The sequence below is a fragment of the Chamaea fasciata genome, unplaced genomic scaffold (assembly GCF_029207755.1).
Source record: "Chamaea fasciata isolate MVZ Bird 193981 ecotype frontalis unplaced genomic scaffold, bChaFas1.0.hap1 SCAF_5, whole genome shotgun sequence".
Classification (NCBI taxonomy): Eukaryota; Metazoa; Chordata; class Aves; order Passeriformes; family Sylviidae; genus Chamaea; species Chamaea fasciata.
Genome location: NW_027094090.1, coordinates 22334239 through 22355269, shown reverse-complemented (window position 1 = coordinate 22355269; position 21031 = coordinate 22334239). Strand labels below are relative to the sequence as shown.

At 41.0% G+C, this 21031-nt stretch overlaps 1 protein-coding gene across 6 annotated transcripts in view; it reads left to right on the top strand.

The window, feature by feature from the left end:
* The first annotated feature begins 15348 nt into the window (after positions 1-15348).
* Positions 15349-21031, top strand: part of PTPRZ1 (protein tyrosine phosphatase receptor type Z1) — a 132166-nt gene continuing 126483 nt past the window's right edge. For all 6 annotated transcript variants that reach the window (XM_066183017.1, XM_066183015.1, XM_066183016.1 and 3 more), the window contains exon 1: positions 15349-15527. In XM_066183017.1, coding sequence (XP_066039114.1) covers positions 15470-15527 — 58 coding nt within the window. In that variant the 5' untranslated portion in view covers positions 15349-15469. The remainder of the gene's footprint in view (positions 15528-21031) is intronic.

The window sequence follows — 21031 nt, the reverse complement described above, 5'->3', positions numbered from 1 at the left end:
ACATGAATGATTGGGAAAGGGCCAGACAGTAAATTGGTTTGGAAGCACAGCTCAGCCACTGGTGAGACAGAGCCCAGACAGTTACTTCACCAATATTTAAGTCTCGTTCCTTTGTGATCCCTCCATCCCCAGCAGCTACAGCCTGCAGTAGATGTGTAGCATGTGAAGGGCATCAGCCTGGAAACTCTGCTGAGCATCAGCTGCAGCCCTGCTCACCTCTCACTTCATCCTCTGGCAGATGCAATATGCTCAAATATTTGCTGTATGGGCTCTGTATCTCCAGGGCTTGACCATACATCCTGCAGCAGGAAAGAGAGATTACCATAGCTGGAGGTAGGGCTGTTAAACCCTGTTTTTCAGCGAAGAACAGACTACCACTGAAGCAAATACAAATTACTGTATCTGGAGATGCTCTGCTCTGGGAGTCCCTTTGGTTGCTCCATACTATGAAGAGAGTTGTAGAGGACTGACAGTGACAGCACTACAATAACCCTGGTCCAGGGTCAGCCATGGCTGGTTTTCTGGTTCTTACGTGCACAAAGGAAGGGAAGAAACAGAGAGACCAAGAATCCAGAGTTTATTTTCAGGTTAGATTGAATCTCATTGAGGTGAAAAACCTTTTCCTGATATCACAAATGCCATTCAGTCCCTGCATTAAGCATTCTGTGCAGAGCAGACACTACAGACACATTCCATTTGTAGCCTGTAAAATTAAAAATTGCCTTTTCACTGATAATTTGGTTCATAAAACACATCCATTGTAGGCTCCTGGTGCACAGGTGCAGCTCTGCTATCTGAACATGAGCCCACGAGCAGCGTGGTAAGGAGGGATGCATATGTATTAGCACCATGCTGTATCAGTGAAATTACTTTCATTTTTTGCTGTTATAGTCCTGTGTGCTAGATTGAGCTGCTTTTCAGGAAACAGAGACAGGCTTGGTTCCCTGTGCCCAGAGGAAAGAGTCTCATCTAGCAAAGTGTCATCATATCTAATTGTGTGAATTATACAGCGTTTCATTTTTAAGTTGTTATTATCTCAGGTACCCATAGATAAGCTATCACTGCAGGAGAAACATTAGGTCCAAGGCCAGAATTATCCTGTCATATTTAAGGAATTTCCTTGGCCACTAAAACCTTTATCCTCCTTAAGGAGATCTAAGAGCTAGTCTCTTTTTCGAAAATACACACAGAAGAGATGTTGAAGCTCTAGGTTTTTCAGGGTTTTAGTAGACTACACTGTGTTGTTTCCATTTTATTTGGTTTTACACCGAACTGAGAGTGTCTTCAGAGACAGAAACCTCGCTGATAAAAAGCACAATTATCACTGTGTCAGTCATGCTGATGGACGCTGTATATAGCTTGCTATTATGGTCCTTAGTATTGTCAGAGGGAGCTGAAATATCAGAATAAAATTATATTTATAACGAAGTTGGGAGCAAAAGACAATTACTATGTACTGTTAACAGGCTTTCAAAAAGTGGCCGGAAGCCTGCTGAGCTCTCTTTTCACAATCTATCACCAGAAAAAGTTTTATAGATAACCTGTTTTTAAAAGAGAGAGACAGCAAGACATCAAGACAGAGATCTATCAAAGAAAAAGCATTTGGTGCAAGATTATGAAGTTGTTGGGCACTTACATGTCAAAACTCATTGCTTCAACTTCTCATTACCATGAGAAAGAGTTGCATAGTTTGGTCTTTAGTGAGACAGTAGGATTAAAAATTCACATTTGACAACTTTCAACTGAAGCATCTCACTAATACTAATTCTATTCAGACTACCCAGCAAAAAGCAAATCAAATAAAGTACCTGCATGGGAGCTTTTTTCTATGCATTTGTGCACACAGGAGTGAAGTTCTGTTCAGTTTATAGAATACAACTTCTGCTCTAAGATTTTCAAAAAAAGATCACCGTCTGCTGTATTTTATTCCTCAAAAGCTGAGCCAATCTTTCTAAAACTCATTACAATTTGGAATCAGTTTCTGAACTGTGCACAGATTTCACAGGCATCCGGAAATATTTCTTTCATGTATAGAGAAACAGCACAAGTATTACCAACAACTGAATATTCTTGGATGAAAACTGCCTTTAATAAGTTTGCACTTGGAGAAAAATCTGTTCCTTAACGTAAAAATAAATTACAGAGGGCTTTCCTTTACTCGCTAAGAATTAGTTCTTTCCTAAACTTCTGAGGATTTTAGAATTCCATGATATAGATACATTTTTTAAAGCTACTCAGGCAGTAGAGGGAACATGCTGATTCAAGAACTCCTTTTCGGAGAGAATATTCTTCATCTTCTTAATATCCTTGAAGCTATTATGTATGCCAGACAAATTATACACCAAAGCCTGAATGTGTACTGAGGTAGTCACACATTTCAGGGCAAAGTTTCAGAGACTCATCTCTTTCAGTAATCACGTGTTTCAATACATGAACCCAATTCAAGACTATTTTTTCCTTTGAGGATCCTTTTTTCTTCCAGGAATGTTTTGGAAGGTCAGCATACAGTTTCAGTCATTTGCAGACAGAATTCAATCATAGCTAAGACACAATAATAGAGGCATGGTTCTAGATTAAAACAAAACAAAACAAAAACGAAAACCCACAAAAAAAACAACAACCAAAACACCAAAAACCAAAACCAACAACAATAAAAACAACCACAAACAAAAAAACCCCAAACTTGATAGAATTTTTATGGTATCTAAGAGATAGTGGAGGAAAAAAACCAGGTGCATTTCAGAGGGCATGGTTTAGGTTATGTTTGAAGACACATTTTAATCACTCCACCAGTGTTTTTTCTAATCTTTCTTGCTTGTCACCATTAAAAAAGAACAACATATCTCACTATGTATTGTTTCTCTGCATCTGCTATTTGCCTTACAAAAACATTTGTTTCCCACTTGGACTCCAAAGGCAGAAGGAAGTGACAGCATTTAAAAGCATAAGGGCAACACCTATTCTACTTACAATTTCAAAGCTCAACAATAGTTTCCAAGTACTATAGAAATTTAACCTGTACCACACAAGTGTATTTTACAAAGTACAGGGGATTAGGCTAAACCATGAACTCTTGGAAACAAGGGAATTGTACCATTGACTCTAGTAGAGGCCAGGCTTTCATCCTCATTGCATCCCACAGAAGATCTATAAATAAATACAATCTGAGCCTGAATTTTCCCTCTGTAAAGACTCAAAATTCTTATTTGAATAGAAATGAAGACAGTTTTGGAGTGAGGAGATGTAGTGCAACAGCACTATCAATCCCATAACTAAAACATGTGGTGCATTTTTACAGATATACCTTGGGACTGGACAAGGACTCTCTTATCCACAAGGCTCCTGGCCTTGTCATTGTCCTACCTGAACCTTGTGAGAACATTCCTCACAAGGAAGTGGCTACATGGGAGTTATGCAGATAATGCAGGAAATATTAGGAAGAGAAGGGTCATCTGTATTTTCAGAGGCCTTCTTATTCCAGGCTTGACCTAGAGGAAGCACTACAAAGGCCATGCCAGAAGGACTGTGGGGTTTTACAACAGTCGTCTAGCACCTGTGGAAGAGATGTATAGGGCAATGGCATTTAAGCCCAGGCTTTTTAATTTTGTACAGTACAGTTCAGAAAAATCCACTATACTGAGGAAGAGTAATTTTTGTGCCTCCCAGAATAATTTATAGCAGGTCCTAAGGAAGGGCAGGCACCATCCAATACTACAAGCATGAACAAAATTATGTTTTAAATTTGAACTCAACGATATTACAAAGGTGTAGTAGTGTTGTATTTTAAGGCATCACAGTTTCTGTTACTGTAGTGCTTCACAGCCAGCTGACTAGTACAACAGTCATGTATGCCCTAGAAAAGTGGGGAGGACAAAAGAGCTATGAGATGAAAACCCTCAGTTATTTAATGCTCTGAGTACAAAGAAACTGAATGCAAAATGTTTCAAAATCAGTCATTTACTTACAGTGTATACCAAGAAAATCCAAAACTGTTATTTCAGTAGAAAGCCAAGATGTTTTATAGCTACTGCACATTTGTTGCCTGTGTCAACTGGACTTAGAGATCAGAGTTACAAAAAATCATTAATTTTATGACAGTTATGCTTGATGGTATCACAAATTGGTGGTGAAACTTACCTACATCTTAAAAAGTATTGGAGGTGTGACTCTGTGTTCTGACATTCTGAGTTCTGATATGTGCACAATACAAATTGCGCCTTTACAGTTGATTTGAGAAGTTGACAGAGTAAACCATGGATGCTATTCCAGTCTTTGGTTTAATTGGTAGCTTCCAGCCTGTACTCTAATACTATGGGAAAAGAGACTTGTTTTTCACAGTCATACCTATTCTAGGTACAGAATTTTTCACACTGTTACACGCAGCAAGTCCTTTAAGGCTATTTCCAACTTCAGGACAGTTAGAAGATAGGGGAGACCTTCTCAAGACTGACTCCCCAGCTCAGCATCTCTCAGGGAGAACCGGAGTGCAAAGGCAGCTCACACCACTCTGGTGGCATTGGTCACAGGGGAAGAAATGTGCAATTTTGTCCAAATATTTTAATTTTTTTTTTCATATTCCTGATTGTTCCTGGAGTCTGAAATCTAGTTTGATATTACAAAATTCAAAAACAAGAAAACAGTGTGGGAGCTTGCTGTATTACAGAGAGAAAAACACACACGTGTACACATACAAACCTCCACCCTTCTCTCCACCCTCCCCTGTTAAAGTAGCTATCTTGCACATCAAAGGGTGAAGGGTATTTTTGGTATATTCAAAAATCACTCAGGAGATGAACAAGCTTATTTGTTCCAAATGATGAAAGTTCAAAGTAGTTCATTTATGCTAACAGTTCATTAGTGTAGCCACTCATGTGTGCTAATCCCACTTATTAAGCCTCCCTGTCTCCTATTAATAATAATTTAGCTAAATGGGAGATGTTTCAACAAGAGTATTCCTACTTTCATATATAATTATACCAGATATGGGTATAGTATCTTGATAATAATCTTCCTTTTTACAAAGTCTTTAATCTAAGTAGAGCTTGGAGTTGCCACAAATGACACTAAGTGCTGCACAGGCTGCATTTGAAATACTGAGCTGTCTGTACAGCACTCATCTCCAAAAATCCCCATGTGAGCAGATTAGCAGTGGTATCTTTCCTGAGCAGACAGAAACCTGTACAGCAGAAAAACACTGGAGTAGAACCCACAAAACCACTCATGGAACTTAATGGGTCTCAGGACCTTCAGGCAAACTCTGGCAATGAAAAGAGGCAGAGAATGTTGCAAAAGCAATGGAGTGGACCCGAGTGTCCTATTACTGCCTATGTGAGAGCTTCAGCTAGCGCACAAAAAGTGGCCATTTCCTTCTTCAGCTGTTTCCAGAAGTGAGCTAATTGTCTGTCCCTTGAGAGATGATTTAGACAAGACAGTTAAGCCTTGGCAGCCATGGTGCCAGATCTGTTTGTAGGACCTGCTACAGCTTTGTTCACCTCGGCTATAGTAGTCAGTTTCTTTCATCACATAAGTGGACAACTTTATGCTTCTCTATTCCAAACACAAGAACAGTCCATTTCTTCTTCCTTTTCCTTTTAAGTATCACATCTTTCCTTTTTCCCCAGCACATTTCTGTCATCTCATTGACAACATCTCAGTTTCCACTTCCATACAGGGTAGCCCACCTTCCCCACACACAGCATTTACACAGCCAGTCCCCAAACCACACAGTGCAAAAAGCCTGCCTTTCTCTCCATCCTCCTATTTCTGGCTAAATCAGAGCACCTGCTTTCTCTCCCAGCAGCCTTGCAAGTTCCCAGATCTGTTCTGCCAAGCACCACAGCAGGATGAAAGATATCTCCTCATCTCCACCAGGGAAGAAGGAGAAGGCAAATAGAAGCACACATACTCCTAAGCACATGGAAGGATTGTGTCCTTGCCTGTGCACGGACAAAAGTCAGTCCTGGAGGGAGGACAGGTACTTATCTGCAGGAGGGCATGTCTGCCCATCCCTAACCTCTGAGAGGCATAGAACTTACCTCAGGCCATGAATCTTTCTCCAACAGCCAGACATCTGAAGGCAATATGGAATGAAACTCAACACCCATGCACTAACACTCCTTTGGGAATTTAGCTCCTAACAGTTCCCAGAAGGTGACAAGCCAGGAAGAAGGTTCAGCTTGAAGATGATAACTGAGCACATGTACCCATGTACAGGCATCTGATGACACTCAAGATGCTTTATGAATGAATTTCATGCTTGCAGCTGTAAATCTCATCCAAGTCTTGAGGCCAACCTCATAGTACAGTGTGCAAGTCATTGAGGTTGTCAGATTCTCAAATAGCACCAAATGCCTATATTTAGGAACTTGAATTAAGCCCTCAGAGGTCTCCACATATGTGAGTTTTCGAAGTTCTCACAGTCAAATCCCAGTTGAGTCATGCAATGGCATTTAGAGAGATATTCAACACATCCAGCAAAGCAGACACTGATATTTGGTCAGAACACACTGGCCATTTTTTTGTTGTCCCATAATGGGAGCGCAGTCATATTGGAGGCCCTTACATTTACAAGTCTTTACTTGTAAACTATAGCCTCCCCATTAAGACAATATAAAACAGAACAACAAAACCAGGAATTCAGCATGACCTTTACAAGGATAACCACAAAACAAGGAAGGTTGCTGATTCTGATAGGATGAAATAAAGTAATCTGGCACTAAGGATTGACTCCAATTATTTGCCTAAACGATATTATTCAATATTTCAAAACAGTGAAAGGTCACAACAGAAGTGATAATCCTGGAAATCACATGGGCTCTTCACAGACTACTGCTGATTCATACTGCCAGCTGGGAATGTTTCAGTCAGCTTGATCAAAGAAAAAAATACTTATTACCAACTACCTGCTCACATATGCAAGCACATTTATGCTCCTTATCAATATTTTCCCAAGCATGTTCCCCCATCCTCCTCAATCTTTCCCTTTCTTCTCTGGTCTTCATCTAGATAATCAACCAACCCTCAGTTATTTTTCCCCATTTTACCCAGTTTTACCATGAACGTATTCAAATTTGGTATTTTTGATAGTTACCGAGGTAGTCTTGACCTTAGAAAAGTTTATTGATACTGTTACCTAGGCACTGCTGATATTAAGATTTCCTCTCCCCAAAAGATGCCACTATTGCCCTCCAATTATTGGGAATTTTGGTCAGCCCTCAACTCATGTAACTTACCCTTAATCAACTGTGAAACTCAGCCAACCTTCACAGTACTATTTCTAACTTTTGACAGCTTCTCACTCTGCTATTCATTATGCTCCACAAGAAAATGTCTCGTGCCACATTCAATTGGTTGAACCTCAAGCCAGGGCTCTGTCATCTCCCTCCATACCTTGCACCTGGCTGCTTAGCTTTCATTTAATTGCTCCCTAACCCTTACTTCAATGATAAAACTTACTTAAGCGTTTAGCTTTCTCCTGCAATTTAGTTCCATGAACATGTTTGCATTTTTTCCAGATACATTTTAAAATAAGCAAATGACATTTGATAAAAGTGTAACCTAATGGCACACCCTTTTATTGCAGTAAGAATATTTTGATGGTCTGATGGTAAACACCACTGTTACCTTTTTTATCCTGGCATATTTAAATACACCATAGTTTCTGTCATCAGCCAAGAACATACCTGTCATCAGCAAGACCTCTAAAGGTGTCAGCTGTCTGTGAAGAATGAACCTATAACAATGTAATCCAAAAGTGTAATTTGGCACAGAGAAAGCAACCACTCTTTCTCCAGTGGTTAGTAGGGACCCACGAAAGAAAAAAAGAGGACTGGTATACACAATACTTCCTCCAGGTAACCTGCAACCACTGACTAATCCTGAGTTCAGATTTACTAAGTACATGTGTATTTAATAACCTTCTAAATTCTTGTTGGTGAGTCCTTGAACTCTCATAAATACACTGAATCCAGAACATCATTGCTAAGAATTTTCATAGGTGTGAATCTAATCACCGAAAGAACTTTGGGGTTGGAGTCTTTTCAAACTTGACTCATGCTGCATTCATTTGCTGCCAGCAGTTCTTCCTGTTGGACAAGTGAGCAGTCCCCACATATGCTCTCCATGGTCTGATGAGGTTCTACAGACCTTGGTCATGGGATATCTCTCTTCCAGACTGAGGAATCTCAGACTCTTTTTCCTCAAATGTATTCCTTCTTGTTCCCTAAACACATAAGTCACCTCACCTCATCTTTGAGGTATTCTTTGGAGAAGGTTGTTGTTCTTTGGAGAAGAAAGTGTTGGTTTTTTGGAAGGTGTGTGGTGAGGAAAAAAAAACCCCAAAGAACACAACCTATGGAGTAATTTTCCTTCAGTCACAATTAGTAGCATCAAGCAATAAGAGGATTTTTAGAGTTACTTAAGTAATGATGTCGTCTGTTTTGATCTCTATTAAGAATGTTTTTGCAGTTTTTACTGAGCAAGAGTTTTCATATAACTGTCTATCATAACCCCAAATACCAAATAGTGAGTGGCAAGAGTAATCCCAGATCTCACCATTTTCCTTTAAGATATGGAATTCTTTTCTATATGTGTCACACATTTCTTTGTATATATTAAATTTTATATACTTCAGTTACCACAGTTGATAGGCAGCTCTGAAGTTTTAGTAGCAAGCTAAGATAGCACTATGTATTCTGATTATATTTTGTTCAAATTTCAGAAGTTTCTAACAACAGAGGTTCTGAGATCTTAAAAGTCTTTACAATGGAATGACTGCCAGAAATGCTTTTAGAATTAAGAAGGAATATTGTTTAATTACTCCTTTCCCTACTTGGGCATTTTGTTTCTCTGTACTAGAATCCAACATGTCTACCTCTGTTTATTTTTCCTAACAGTGAACTAGCAACATGTGGCACTGTCAAAAGAAGGAGGAGTTGTGAATTTATTTTGTGATACCTTGAATACTGACAAATAGCTGCTATTTTTGATATGGACTATGGCATATCAGCATACTTTTGCTGTTGTTTTGTTACTGTGTACCTTTATCCCCAGATTTCAAACGTATTTATATTTTAAAACTATAAGAATATTAGCAGTCATAATATGCAAATTCATTTCCATAATCTAACTAGCTTCTTACTCCAGCTAAAATTGAAACATACATTGTAAATATGCTACAATTTTCTATAAGCAAAAAACCACAAAACCACAAAAACAAAAACAAAAGAAACCAGGAATAAATTATAAACATGCATTTAAGAAAAAACCCCAAAACAAAACAGACTCCTGTGCTTCATTTTCCAGCAGTGAGCTATTCCTGCCATTCAATATCCATTATTTGAAAACTCTTCTGTGCAGCATCATCAACAATGTTTACCGAAGCATGATGATTATGATAAATTGTTCCAGGGAGTTCATATCTATTGTGCTTGTAGGTCAGCACTTGCTGTAAAAAGAATGCCACCAAACTCACAAATAAAAGAGAAAAAAAAGGGTAAATGTGATGTCAGCATAGGAAAAACTGTTTGATAAGATCTGTGAATGTACAAACTTGCTTTTGGCTGGAATTGACCTAGTAGATCTCAGCTTAATGGCTTGTTCCAGGGAGATTTATTTATTTATTTTTTATTTATTATTAAATGGGCTATTGTTAAAGTCTGCTGCAAATCTAGGAATGGGGTTTACTCTGTATGACCAACTGTTTGAGTCTATGCATGCCTTTAATACTTAGCTTAAGCATGCACTGGACTTTTCCATTTTGGATTGATGTTTTTGAAAGTATACATTTTGGTTTTATTTGTCCAAATTTCCTGTCAGGATGTACACTATCTTTAAAAGAAGGCAGCAGAAAAAGAGCCTTTTAATCATTGACACCACTGAAAACAGTGCCTTATTCTGCAGTTACTGACTGAAAGAATTTTCTTCACTGGCACAGAAAATGCCTTTTTACACTCCGTGAAGAGAGCTTTACCAGCGGTGAGAGCAGGAGGGGAAGGGGACACATGAAATTGTAGGCACAGCTCACTGTGTGGGTGACATGAAAGACAGTGGATGCCTTATCTGTCTCAAAGTGAAGGGCCAAATTCAGTGCCGGAGTAGGCTGTAAAGGAGCTGACAGAGGCTCTGCACACTGCCACTGTCCCCAGCAGTAAGGCAAGACCTGCTTCTACCTGGCCTTCAATAGAAAGTTGAGCAAAAGTTAAACCTCCCAGGAGGTCACATTACCTTGTGTTTGAAGACTGGAAGGGAATTGGATGTTAAATAATTCACTCCTGCCTCCTCTTCATTTATCATTTCAGGAGTTAGCTTTATCTGTCTCTGCAGAAAACTACTGTGTTGCTTACAGGTAACCTGGCAGTGGGATGATATGATAGTTTTGTCAAAGCTGTGCTTTCTGTTTCCTGTTATACATTTAATAATCCAAGCAGAAATTGATAGGAATGTTAAACAGGAGTATGGAATATTATTTTCATTTCCTCCTTCCATTTCTTTTCTCCAAAGCAGGATGGAAGATAACCAAGTGCCCCAGAGGCATATATGTCTAGAACATAGGGAGATATTTGCAATTGGAGTAAGAACATTTTACAATATGGCCATGGCTCTCACAGAGATGAATATACAGTCAGAAACTCAGCCAGTGGTGCATCTGTCTTCACAGAGGGGTTTCCTGCAGAAAAGATGCAATCAACCTTCAATAAATATATTGGAAACACTTGTTCATAACAGGTGTTGAGTAGTAGCAGTGGGTGTTGAATAGTAGTGTTGAGTGCTACATAGCAGAGAGGTAAATTTTGAGATCAAACAGCCAAAACAAGTATGAAGGAAATGCAGACAAATTTGACTCAGTGCCCATGCATGAGTATATATATGTATATATATATATTTATATAGTTCAAAAATTGCCTTTCAGTCCATCATTGCTTACTTCTCACACTCTAGAATCACTGGATACATAGTAGGGTTAGAAGGTCATTCTTCAGCAGACTTAACAAGGGGCAGCTGTTTTGGCACTTAAAGAATCAGGTAGGCAAAGACTGGTTTTGCCAAAAAAACCCCAGTTGGTAGGGGCATGTGGAGTTTATTTCACAATCACTTGGTCAAGCTGGGAGAAACCAATATATAAGATTGCTAGCCCACTGACTTTCATTTGCTCATTTGCCTTGCCAGAAGATGTGGTGTTGAAGCCTTTTCCATAGCTAGGCCAGACAGACAGCTGTGTAAAAAAACAGGTTTAAATACTGCTTTTCTTTAGAGCATCTAACAATTCACTTTTTTCTACTGGTTTTTACACGTAAGTAAAATAATAAAACCAGATTATGTGAATACACTTTGTCTCTCACATAACCCTTCCAAGAGTCTGATGGCACCTGGCTGCTATCAAACTGACAAGTTCTGATCTTTTTCTAAGAGGAAAATAAATACATGTACTGCAAGTTTGTTCAGCTTTGAAAACCAATTGGGTTACATCTTCTCTTTTAGAAAAGGGATTAAAAAGGGCTTTAAAGTCATATTTTTTTTTTGTCTTTTTCTGTTCTTGGAGGCAGATGAATTGGGAAAGTAATGCCTCAGATCAATTAAAAAAAAGAAAGTAACAGTAGATAGAGTGCAAAAAATGGAAGTAATTTAAAATATGAAAAAAAACTTTATTTACCTGTTAAGAGGGTTTGAATAATCTTGAAACTGTTAACATGCCAAACAAAATTGAGGTAGACAAAAAAAGTCAGTTTACTTTCATTTTGTACCTTAATATTACCAAAAGAGATGTTTGAGATGCTGTGCTAACACTTCTCCATGTAAAGGGGCATTCAATATTGAACACCCATGGCAATAAGTAAGTGCTCCAAAGAAAACCAGTATTTTAACCTGACAGATCTGACACATTTGATTTCAGCATGACTCCTAATGATTTTGGGTTTTAGTTTTGTATCATGTATCTGAATTGAGCTAGTTAATTATTTTCTTTATACATTCATTTATTTCCAAATTAATTTCTGTGAATTTGGCTTGTCACAGTACAAGCTAAAACATCATGAAGTGACAGCTGAAGGCAAAGATCAAGTGTCACCCTATCACAATCAGGCGTTTCCTATGCCATAGGGAGCTTTCTCCCCAGCCATTCCTCAGTTCAAGAACGAAACAGGAATTCTAGTACTTGGCCTCTGTCCTGTGTATTTTCTAAGCTGCTGACACCTATTCAAAGCAGCTGTAAAGAATTATCACAACAGGATATTATCATTTAATTCTTATTCTGCCCAGCTATGCACACACACTTAAAGGCCAGAGATGAACCTCCTAATCCATCCTAATTATCTCTTTATTACAGGCTATAAAACTGCAGATGACTTGCTTAGTGTAGGCATCTGTGGTCCTGTTTTAAGGAGACTATATTTTGATGTAAAAGTTTGAAATTATGGAGAGTCTAACACATTCACTGGTGACCTGTCTTAAACCTTTATCATTCACCTTGTAAAATATTATAGTGCATTGCCTACTGAAAGTGAAAGATAACTATCAGCATAATGACCATGTCAGTTCAGATTCTCGCTGTGTAGTAATTTACTGTGGAAAACTAGGAAATAGTCCTGAATGCTGTACTTGCCCTTCATTGTGGATGTGTTCATGATGGGTGAACTTATTCATGGCACAAATAAAAGGAAATTCTTAAAGAAACCCTGTAAGAAAGGAATACACTGACCTATCTAAAGCTTTTCCAGCACTTACCTGGGCAGCTAATCATGTTAGCAGCTGTTAAGAGGAGGTGATTTAGTCTTGTCAGACAGTCACAAACCAGGGAGCAACTGGCCACAGCTGAGCACTTGGAGATTAAAAAGTCACCAAACTGCTCAGAAGTTGGTTCCAACACGGATAGAGGAGGAACCTGGAAGTTTCTGCAAGCTTATGCATACTTAGAAGCAACACAACTGAGTTACATCTACCTATCATCTTGAGAGAAAAGCCAAGCAGTCAGACATTACTGAAGGCTCTGGCTTAATACTGTACATTACAATGACACCTCTGTATATTACCATAATACCTATACATACTGCTATGCAACATTGTATTAATCTTACTCCTACTGAGAAACTAAGCCAATTACAAAATCATGTTGGAGCTGGAGTTTATCTCAAATATATTAACTATTTGTCTATCTTGTCTTCCATACATGTATCAGTGTATCAGTGTGTTTGTGCATGCTTGTCTGTGTATGGGTTTGGAAAACACTATAGCTTTTTCCTAGCATTTAGGTTCATTCAATAACATGAAAATCAGCTGATAAAAATCTTTAACATTTTCTCTTAGCACATTCCTAAAATAGTTATTTATTGGTGGAGCTCAGCACATGAAGCTTATTTCTTCCCATGATACCAAAAGTCCATTTAACAAGACCTGTCACTCAAGTTAAGTTTTCTCCTAATGAACCAACCTCCATTGTATTTACACTGTAGTACCCTGAATGATGCTGACCTTGCATGAGAAGACACATCTGCAGTCTGCTTTCCAAATATAATGGACTGCTTGAACATCTTGGCACTTTCTCCTCTAAGTTTTGTTCACTCCGAAATTTCTACTTTGCTTAATGTCAAGATAGCTCATAACATCCCCAAAAGCCAGGTAGGGCAGGTGGAAATTGAAATGAGAAACACACAGGATGGTTTATTTGTTTTCTTTGAAGGGCAAGCTGGCAGATGCAGCTCCTGCGCCTGAGGACTGCGAGGCTCGGTAGAGTAGGGTACCTATAAAGCACCAAGTGTTTTTACACTTCAGATGCCCACCATTAAAAGTCGCATCACATCCGTGCAGAATAGACCGTTTCACTCGGATGCAAACAGTATCACAAACACAGGCACCATTCACACGGCTCCTGGGCTGCACTTCGTCGAGCCTGGGATGAAGCCGAGGACCGTGTGTACCATCTAACGCTCCCAAAATCTCTTGTGTTTGTCAGGGGCGTTTCCAGCCCCCACTTATCTTTTCCCATGAGGGCTCAGCTCGGCGCTGGAAGGCCGTGGGAAGGCAGGCGCAACCCAGAGGGCAGGGTGCCCACCCCCGCCGGGTCGGGGTGGGTGCAGGGCAAGGGGGGGCTCAGCCGGGGCCCCGCACCAGGAGCACGCGTGCTGCTCTGCATCCCCCCGGCCCGCTGTCCGGCCCGCCGGCCCGCACTTCCCAATACGCGGGACCTGGTGTTTGTTTGCCTTCATTTTTCACTTCTGGTTTGAGTGGGTTTTGCTTTCTTTTTTTTTCTGGTCTTGTTTTGACTTCCCGCAAAAACGGTGCCAGTGCCTGCGCCCTGACCCACTTCTCCGTCGGATAATGATATTCCGTGGCTCCAGCCCCTTCCCCCGCTGCCACTCCAGTTCCCAGGGAACACGCAACCCCTCCAGTTCCCGGGGCAGGGAGCAGCCGGCAAACGGCACCTCCTTAGAGGCGGCTCCGCTCCCGGCGCCGCCGGTGCCCCGCGCCCGTTCCCACGGCTGCCCATCGCGGTGCGCGCCCGCAGCCGCGCCCCGACCCACGGCGGGGCCCCGGCCCGGGGAAATCGCTTCCAAAGGGGGTCCTTCCCCAGGCCGCACTGACCGGCCGCGCACCTCGCTGACCTCGGAGACCTCCAGAAACCCAGAGCCACCTCCCCGTCTCCGCCTCGAAAGAAACTTTTCTTCCCACGGCAAGGGGAGGCTGGTGGTGCTCGGGGGCTGCTCCCGCGCTGGGCCGCTCTCCCCCTGCCAACGCCGGAGCTGCGTCCCAGTCTTCGACCCCGGGGCCACGCTCTGCCCGAGGCGGCGTGAACCTCTCTCGGTCCCCAGGGCCCCGTTCCCTCCCTCCTGCCTTTTATGAGGGACAGGGGGGTTTCTGTTCTGTTCCTCCCGCCCGCGGGTGCGTGCCACCGCACTCGCTGCGTACAACATCCCCGCACACGCACCCCCCCACCGCACCCACACGCAGCCACTCACAAGCGCACACACACTGTGACACACACGTACGCGCATATACACACACTCTCACAGGTACACAAATACACACGCTCGCACGCACACACACACACACACACACACACAGACACGCACTCTCACACGCGCGCACACGTGCGCGCCCGCCCAGTGGAGCGCGGTCTCCGCCCCCCCGCGCACACAATCATACACGACGCACACACACGACACACAAACACTCGCGACAGACACATCAAGCGGACAGCAGCGCACACGCACCCGCCCGGGCACACCGCACACCCCGCGCTCCCCCGCAGCCACGGCGGCCCCCGCCATGCGCTGAGCGGAGCCGCGGCCCCGCCAGCTCCCAGCGCCGCTGATCCCGCCCGCCCGCGGCGTGGGGGCGGCCGCCGGGCGCGGTCGCGGCGCGGAGCCGGATCCCCGCGGAGGAAAGGTGCAGCAGCCCTCGGAGGCCGGCGGCCAGGCAAGAGGCTAAGACAGCCGGACAGGCAGGGAATCGGAAGGAGGCGAGGGACGATTTGGACATGCTCATTCTCGGGCGCTTGGTTGCTTGCATCCAGCTCATCTGTATCCTCAGAGTGGGTGAGTGATCTCTGCATGAATTCATCTTCGGGCTTCGGAACGACTTTTTTCCCCGGGCTCTGGGGGGTTTTGGTCTCTCTGATCCCTTTTACTTAGATATGCAGGCGCAGTCCGTGTCTGTTCCACACCGCGAAAACACGCTGTCAACACCACGGGTGGGAGCGTTTCTCCTACCCCTTTTACCTCAGCCGCCGGGCTCCGAGGATGCGCGGTACCCCACGCCACCGCCGGCACTGGCGGGCTGCTTCGAGCGGGGCTCGCCAGCCCATCTCGCCTCTGCTCCCCCAGCGTGCCCCGCCGAGCCCTCCCAGGGGTCCGGCCCCGCTGGGCTGCCTGTACCCGTGGGTGTGCGCCGGTGACAGGGGCAGAGAGAAAATCCGTGCCGAGCAGTGCTGGTATCGAGCTTCTCTGGGGGTGTGGGACATGGAATGCTACTTTAAGGTCGCGCATGAACTGTTCCGAAGAGAAGGGGATGGTGCAAAATTTCACTTAAAAAAAAAGGACTCGTTCTCCCTGAACGGGTAACGTCAGTGGTTGCCGTAAACCTTGCAAAGTACGAGTCGTTCGTTCACGTGGGACCCCGCATACAGAATATGGATTCAGATTTGGATGTTAGTAGGACTGCTTACATAACCGAGTTCATTTTCAGCTCATGCAGACCTGTGCAACTGGAGTGCATCCTAAAAATCATGCAGTTCCCTGTTACATGATAGGATGGTTATTATAACCAGCGTGAGTCACTTAGTGCTGTTAGAAGTGCTCTCTTCAGTACTTCTACATCAAATAAACACTAGCAGCTTATGTGGTGGGGTTTGTATCCTGCTGGATGATCGTTTTGAATTTATAAGCTCTTATCAAATAGATCATTAGGAAATACCGGTTGGCTGCTTATATTTCAGAGGAACTTGGGAGCTTCACCTCCCTGTGTACAAAACCGGTCTTACAATGGGTCTGCGGTGACAAAGTAGTCACTAACCTACATTTGTCACCCAATAGGTGGTGCTGCTTCTGAAACCATGCAGCTCTATAAACAAAGATCGGGATTAGGTTTCACTCTCAGTGAAAGCAATTTTGTGCCAAGTTATGCTAGTTAGAGAAAACTGCATTTTTATTTTATGGGAAAAATATTTTGGCCTCTTTCAGAAAATTCTGTAAAATGATTCAACTATAAGCGTGATGAATGTAACTGATCTTCAGTTAAAATGTATCAACTTCGTAAGGGCATTAATAACATTTTTAACATTTCATTAATACTGAAAACGACTAATGTCACTTTAATGTCACTTTGAAACTGACCTATTCCTATTCCTAAAAATAGGGTGCTCACTCCAATTCTCTGACTTCCAATAATTTTCTTACACTATGGCAAAGAATGGCCTGTTAAAAAACTTTTGATAAGTTTTAATAATGTCTTTTTTACATTGCCAGCCTGTTTCCTAAAATCAGATGTATTCCCAAGCCTGTTTAAAGGAAAAAAAATCATCAGATGCTTTTACATGTGTGTGGAGGTATATGAAAATGTTTAAGCACTGATGAAATATATGATGGTATGATCATAATGTAATACATCTCAATTAAATTTTGGAAAGAACTTCCCTATTCAGGTGATCCTGTCACACTGGAAGCAGTGCAAGACATAAACATAACTTTGGAAACCTTTTTTGTTTGTTTGTTTAAAATAATTTCATCTAGCATCTTATTAGAAATATGCTGGTTTTATGTACTGCAGTGTTTAGGTATTTGTGCATATGTATGCTATATTAATGAATTTACAAGATCTGACAGGGTGGGAAAAGATTTTCTACTGTACATTAGATGTAATTGTTTCTTTAGACTGATACACTATTGCTTTCAAACCTGACCTGGAGAGGACCCCCTTTCTAGATGTAATGGATTGATTTGGTCTCAGTGGTGCATCATTCTGAAGACTCATGAGCTTGACTTCTCAGTGTGAGAAGTATGATTGTTTCCAGGAATGAACACTCTGCACAGGCTGTTAGATTGATGTAACCAGATTTCATTTGAATATGGTCCTGTGTGACTACGTCTGTTATGCTACATTATAGCATAACAAATATGCTATAATCTGATAGCATTAGTTCATAGAAACAAATACTTAGAATCCTGATATCATTTTCTTTTATTTTTTGTTTGTTTGTTTGTTTGGGTTTTTTCATAAAATATAAAATAAATTATTGCATACCACCAATGTATCTTTCCAAGGGTTTGGTGAGAGAGAAGAACTGGATGGAACTGTTTGGCTCTTACCATTAAATATTCCTGATGCAGAAGAAACCAGATCCAGGGCTCTGTGAGTGGATTGTTGCTGGAGAGCATGGCAATCTGCCTTTGCATTGTGGAGCCTATGCTTATTAGTGTGAGTCTATGCAACATGTAGATCCCAACCTCATTTGCTTGTAGTTTCAAAAAATGTTGCTGAGTTGTTAGCTGGTCTGGTACAGAGCTTTATAAGTGGTCCTTTGTAGGGAATCTGATTGAGAGATTTGCTGTTGACATCAGGAGATTCATCAGGGAATCTGTCCCATATGTGTCTGAAAAAGACAGGGCAGCCTAGTCAGCCTTACTGAGGAATAAACTGTTAGAGCAGATGGAGGCAAAAAGTTCTTCTGGGAATGACAAGGCAGGGACAGTTCATTCTTTGCTTTACTGCAGAAATGCTCAGGAGCTTAATTCTCTTAATTCCCTGCTGAGTTATGAGCAGCACCTTCCTTCACAGTGTTACTGAAGCAAAGAAACTTGATTACATCAAGAACTGATGTAATTATTTATGGAGCAGGGTATTAGCTGAGTACTCTCAGTGAGTGCCATTCAGTGAAGTTCAATGAAACCTGTGGAGTGAGATGCTATTCAGTCACAAGTAAGAGCTCATAAGAAATCCTATGCAATTGTTTTTGAACACTACTGTGTGGTTAGAGATTTCCTATTAAGCTCTTTCTTTTACTGAGATTAAAGGGAAAGGGAAAAAAAGCCCAGTTCATGGACAACCTACGTGAACAATTCACTTTGTTTTTTACATTTTTATTTTAAATGAGAAATTTACAAATCTGTAATCTGCAGCCTGCATATATCTCAGACTGAAGATTTTATTTGAAAATCTGCCGTGGCTTACTCATGTGTTCCATATAACCTGAAAGCCAATGAGGTATGCCTTTTTTGTGGCTTTTGTTGCATTGTTTCTATGGAAGTAATATCTGGAGCCTTTTCAATAAGTAGACTATTTATGAATCTGTGTAGGCAAGAAAATGTTCATAGGAAAAGGAAGGTATATTAACAAATTACACTGAAATTGTGGTTAAATTTGAGTAGAAGAAGTGTAAATATTTAGGCAAGAGTTAAAAATATTCCATGTTCTCACTAGCGAAATGTATGGATAGTTTCCCCAAATAAAGTACAAAGTGTCTCTTGAATTAGCTAATCTGCATCCTACTGCTGTCACTGTCTGGCCTCAACCAGGGTTTTACCTTTCAAAACATAACTCATTAATCTATGAATTGTTTAATTAGTTGTGTCTCAGTTTAATTTCTCACTATCTAGAAAAGATCTCTCATTTTTAGTTTGCTTCTGGCATCCCTGTGCCATGATTTTATTTGCACAAATAGTTCCCTACATATTCTTATATTTCTTATACAGCTGACATCAAGACAGTATTTCCAAGCTGTCAGGCAGCATGCACCTCACTATCAACATGAATTGATTGCTCTTTACTGGATGGTCACAACTAAAAATTATGAGAATCTAAAGCAGAGCTCTCCTTTGGCTTCCTAAATCCAATCACACTTTGTGTTCAGTCTCATGTCCCCATGTTTAGACTCAGTAAGCCCTTAGACTGTTAAAGGACTGTGGGATCAGATCCTTCTTTTTTGCACTGACCTCTTACTTTGAAAATATTTTTGTAGGCCAGTTATTTGGCACACTTCAAACTGAATTAAACCACAATAATATTAATGTATACTACTTCTTATGCTTTAGCACATTTTATGCTTAAGATTGTATGTTCCTGTGGATGATGATACATGGCTCCTATGGAGAAATTTAATCCTGCCATATCTAAAACATAAGAGCTAAAACAAAATATAAGAATTTTAGAACTGATTTATTTTGTACTTTAGCCATCTATATTATGGCTAAATATGTGTTATGCATTTTTGTACCATAGAGATTTATATATATATCAAAATCTAAATATACAGTATGGATTTATTTTAGGTTCAAATAGTGTCAGGTATGAAAAAGAAAAAAATGAATGGCATTTTAAAATTAGTATCAGTGTAGCCAAATTTTCTCAGCACACTAGTCATCTGTAGGACATATCTAAAACAGTTTAAGTAGTTTTCAACATTGAATCAATACAATTTATAAGGAGAGTTTTCTCAGTTGCATGTGGCCTTACTTCATCTTTGAATTTACTCTTCTATCTGGATTCCTGGAGGGAAACTAAATAATATGTATATATAAATAAGATGGTAATTTGAGAATATTATTATCTGTATTGTAAATGAGGATGTTAATTTATGAAAATAGGCGCTTGCTCATTTCTTAAGGAAGGCTATTTCCTAGATTTTTGGTGCTCATCATTTAATTGGCCACTTCCCACTATGAGATCTCTAATCAGTAATTTAAGGGTGAACAGATTTTCTTCTTTCCCTGACAATTTCAATTCCTCTTCAAATGTGCCGTGCTTCTCAGTATTCCCCGTAGGGCCTGGAAGTCTGTGGCAGTTCCGGAGCCCCCAGCTCCCATTTAATAGCTCAGTTCTCACAGCTTCTTGCACCATTTATGTGGCTTTCCTGTACAAGACATCCTTTGGCTATTCAATAAGCTTCTTTTCCCATAAAGACAAAAGTTACCTTTTTCAATACATGTCAAGCCTTCTGTATTGGAAAGATGAATCTACAGGAAGAAAAGGACTTACAGTATTAAATAAACAAGATCCACTAAATGAAAGATAGCAAATATTTCAAAGAGGCTGGGACAATAAATGAAACTTGGCTCCTGCAGGTTGTTGAGGAGCTGTTGGTGGCAGAATACTTTTGTAGGAAGGTATGGTGCAGGTTGCTTGTTGAATACAAATTACTGATGGTGGTCCATTCAGTCTAGAGGCTAAACTGGAAATAACTGTAAATTTTAGACACAAGGTGAGGGTTTAGACACAAGGTGAGGGTTTATTTGTATCACTGGTGGTAATTATGGTGCTATCTGATAAAGGTGAAATAATAGACTTTTAAAGTAAAGCAGACACTGTGTAAAAGTGTCAGATTATTCTAGACAAGGCATGCCTCTTGAAAGCTCCTATTGCCTTCTACATCTTGCCCATACCTGACTTTGGTTTTCTTTCATCCACTGGAAGTAGCTATATTTTACCCTACAAGTCAGATTTTTTCATTACTATTTGAAGACCCCAGGAGCTATTGTTTGAGTTAGGTAATTTCAGAAATCATTATTGTGGTGAAAGTCGCGAGGATGATGGAAGTACTATCCTGCGT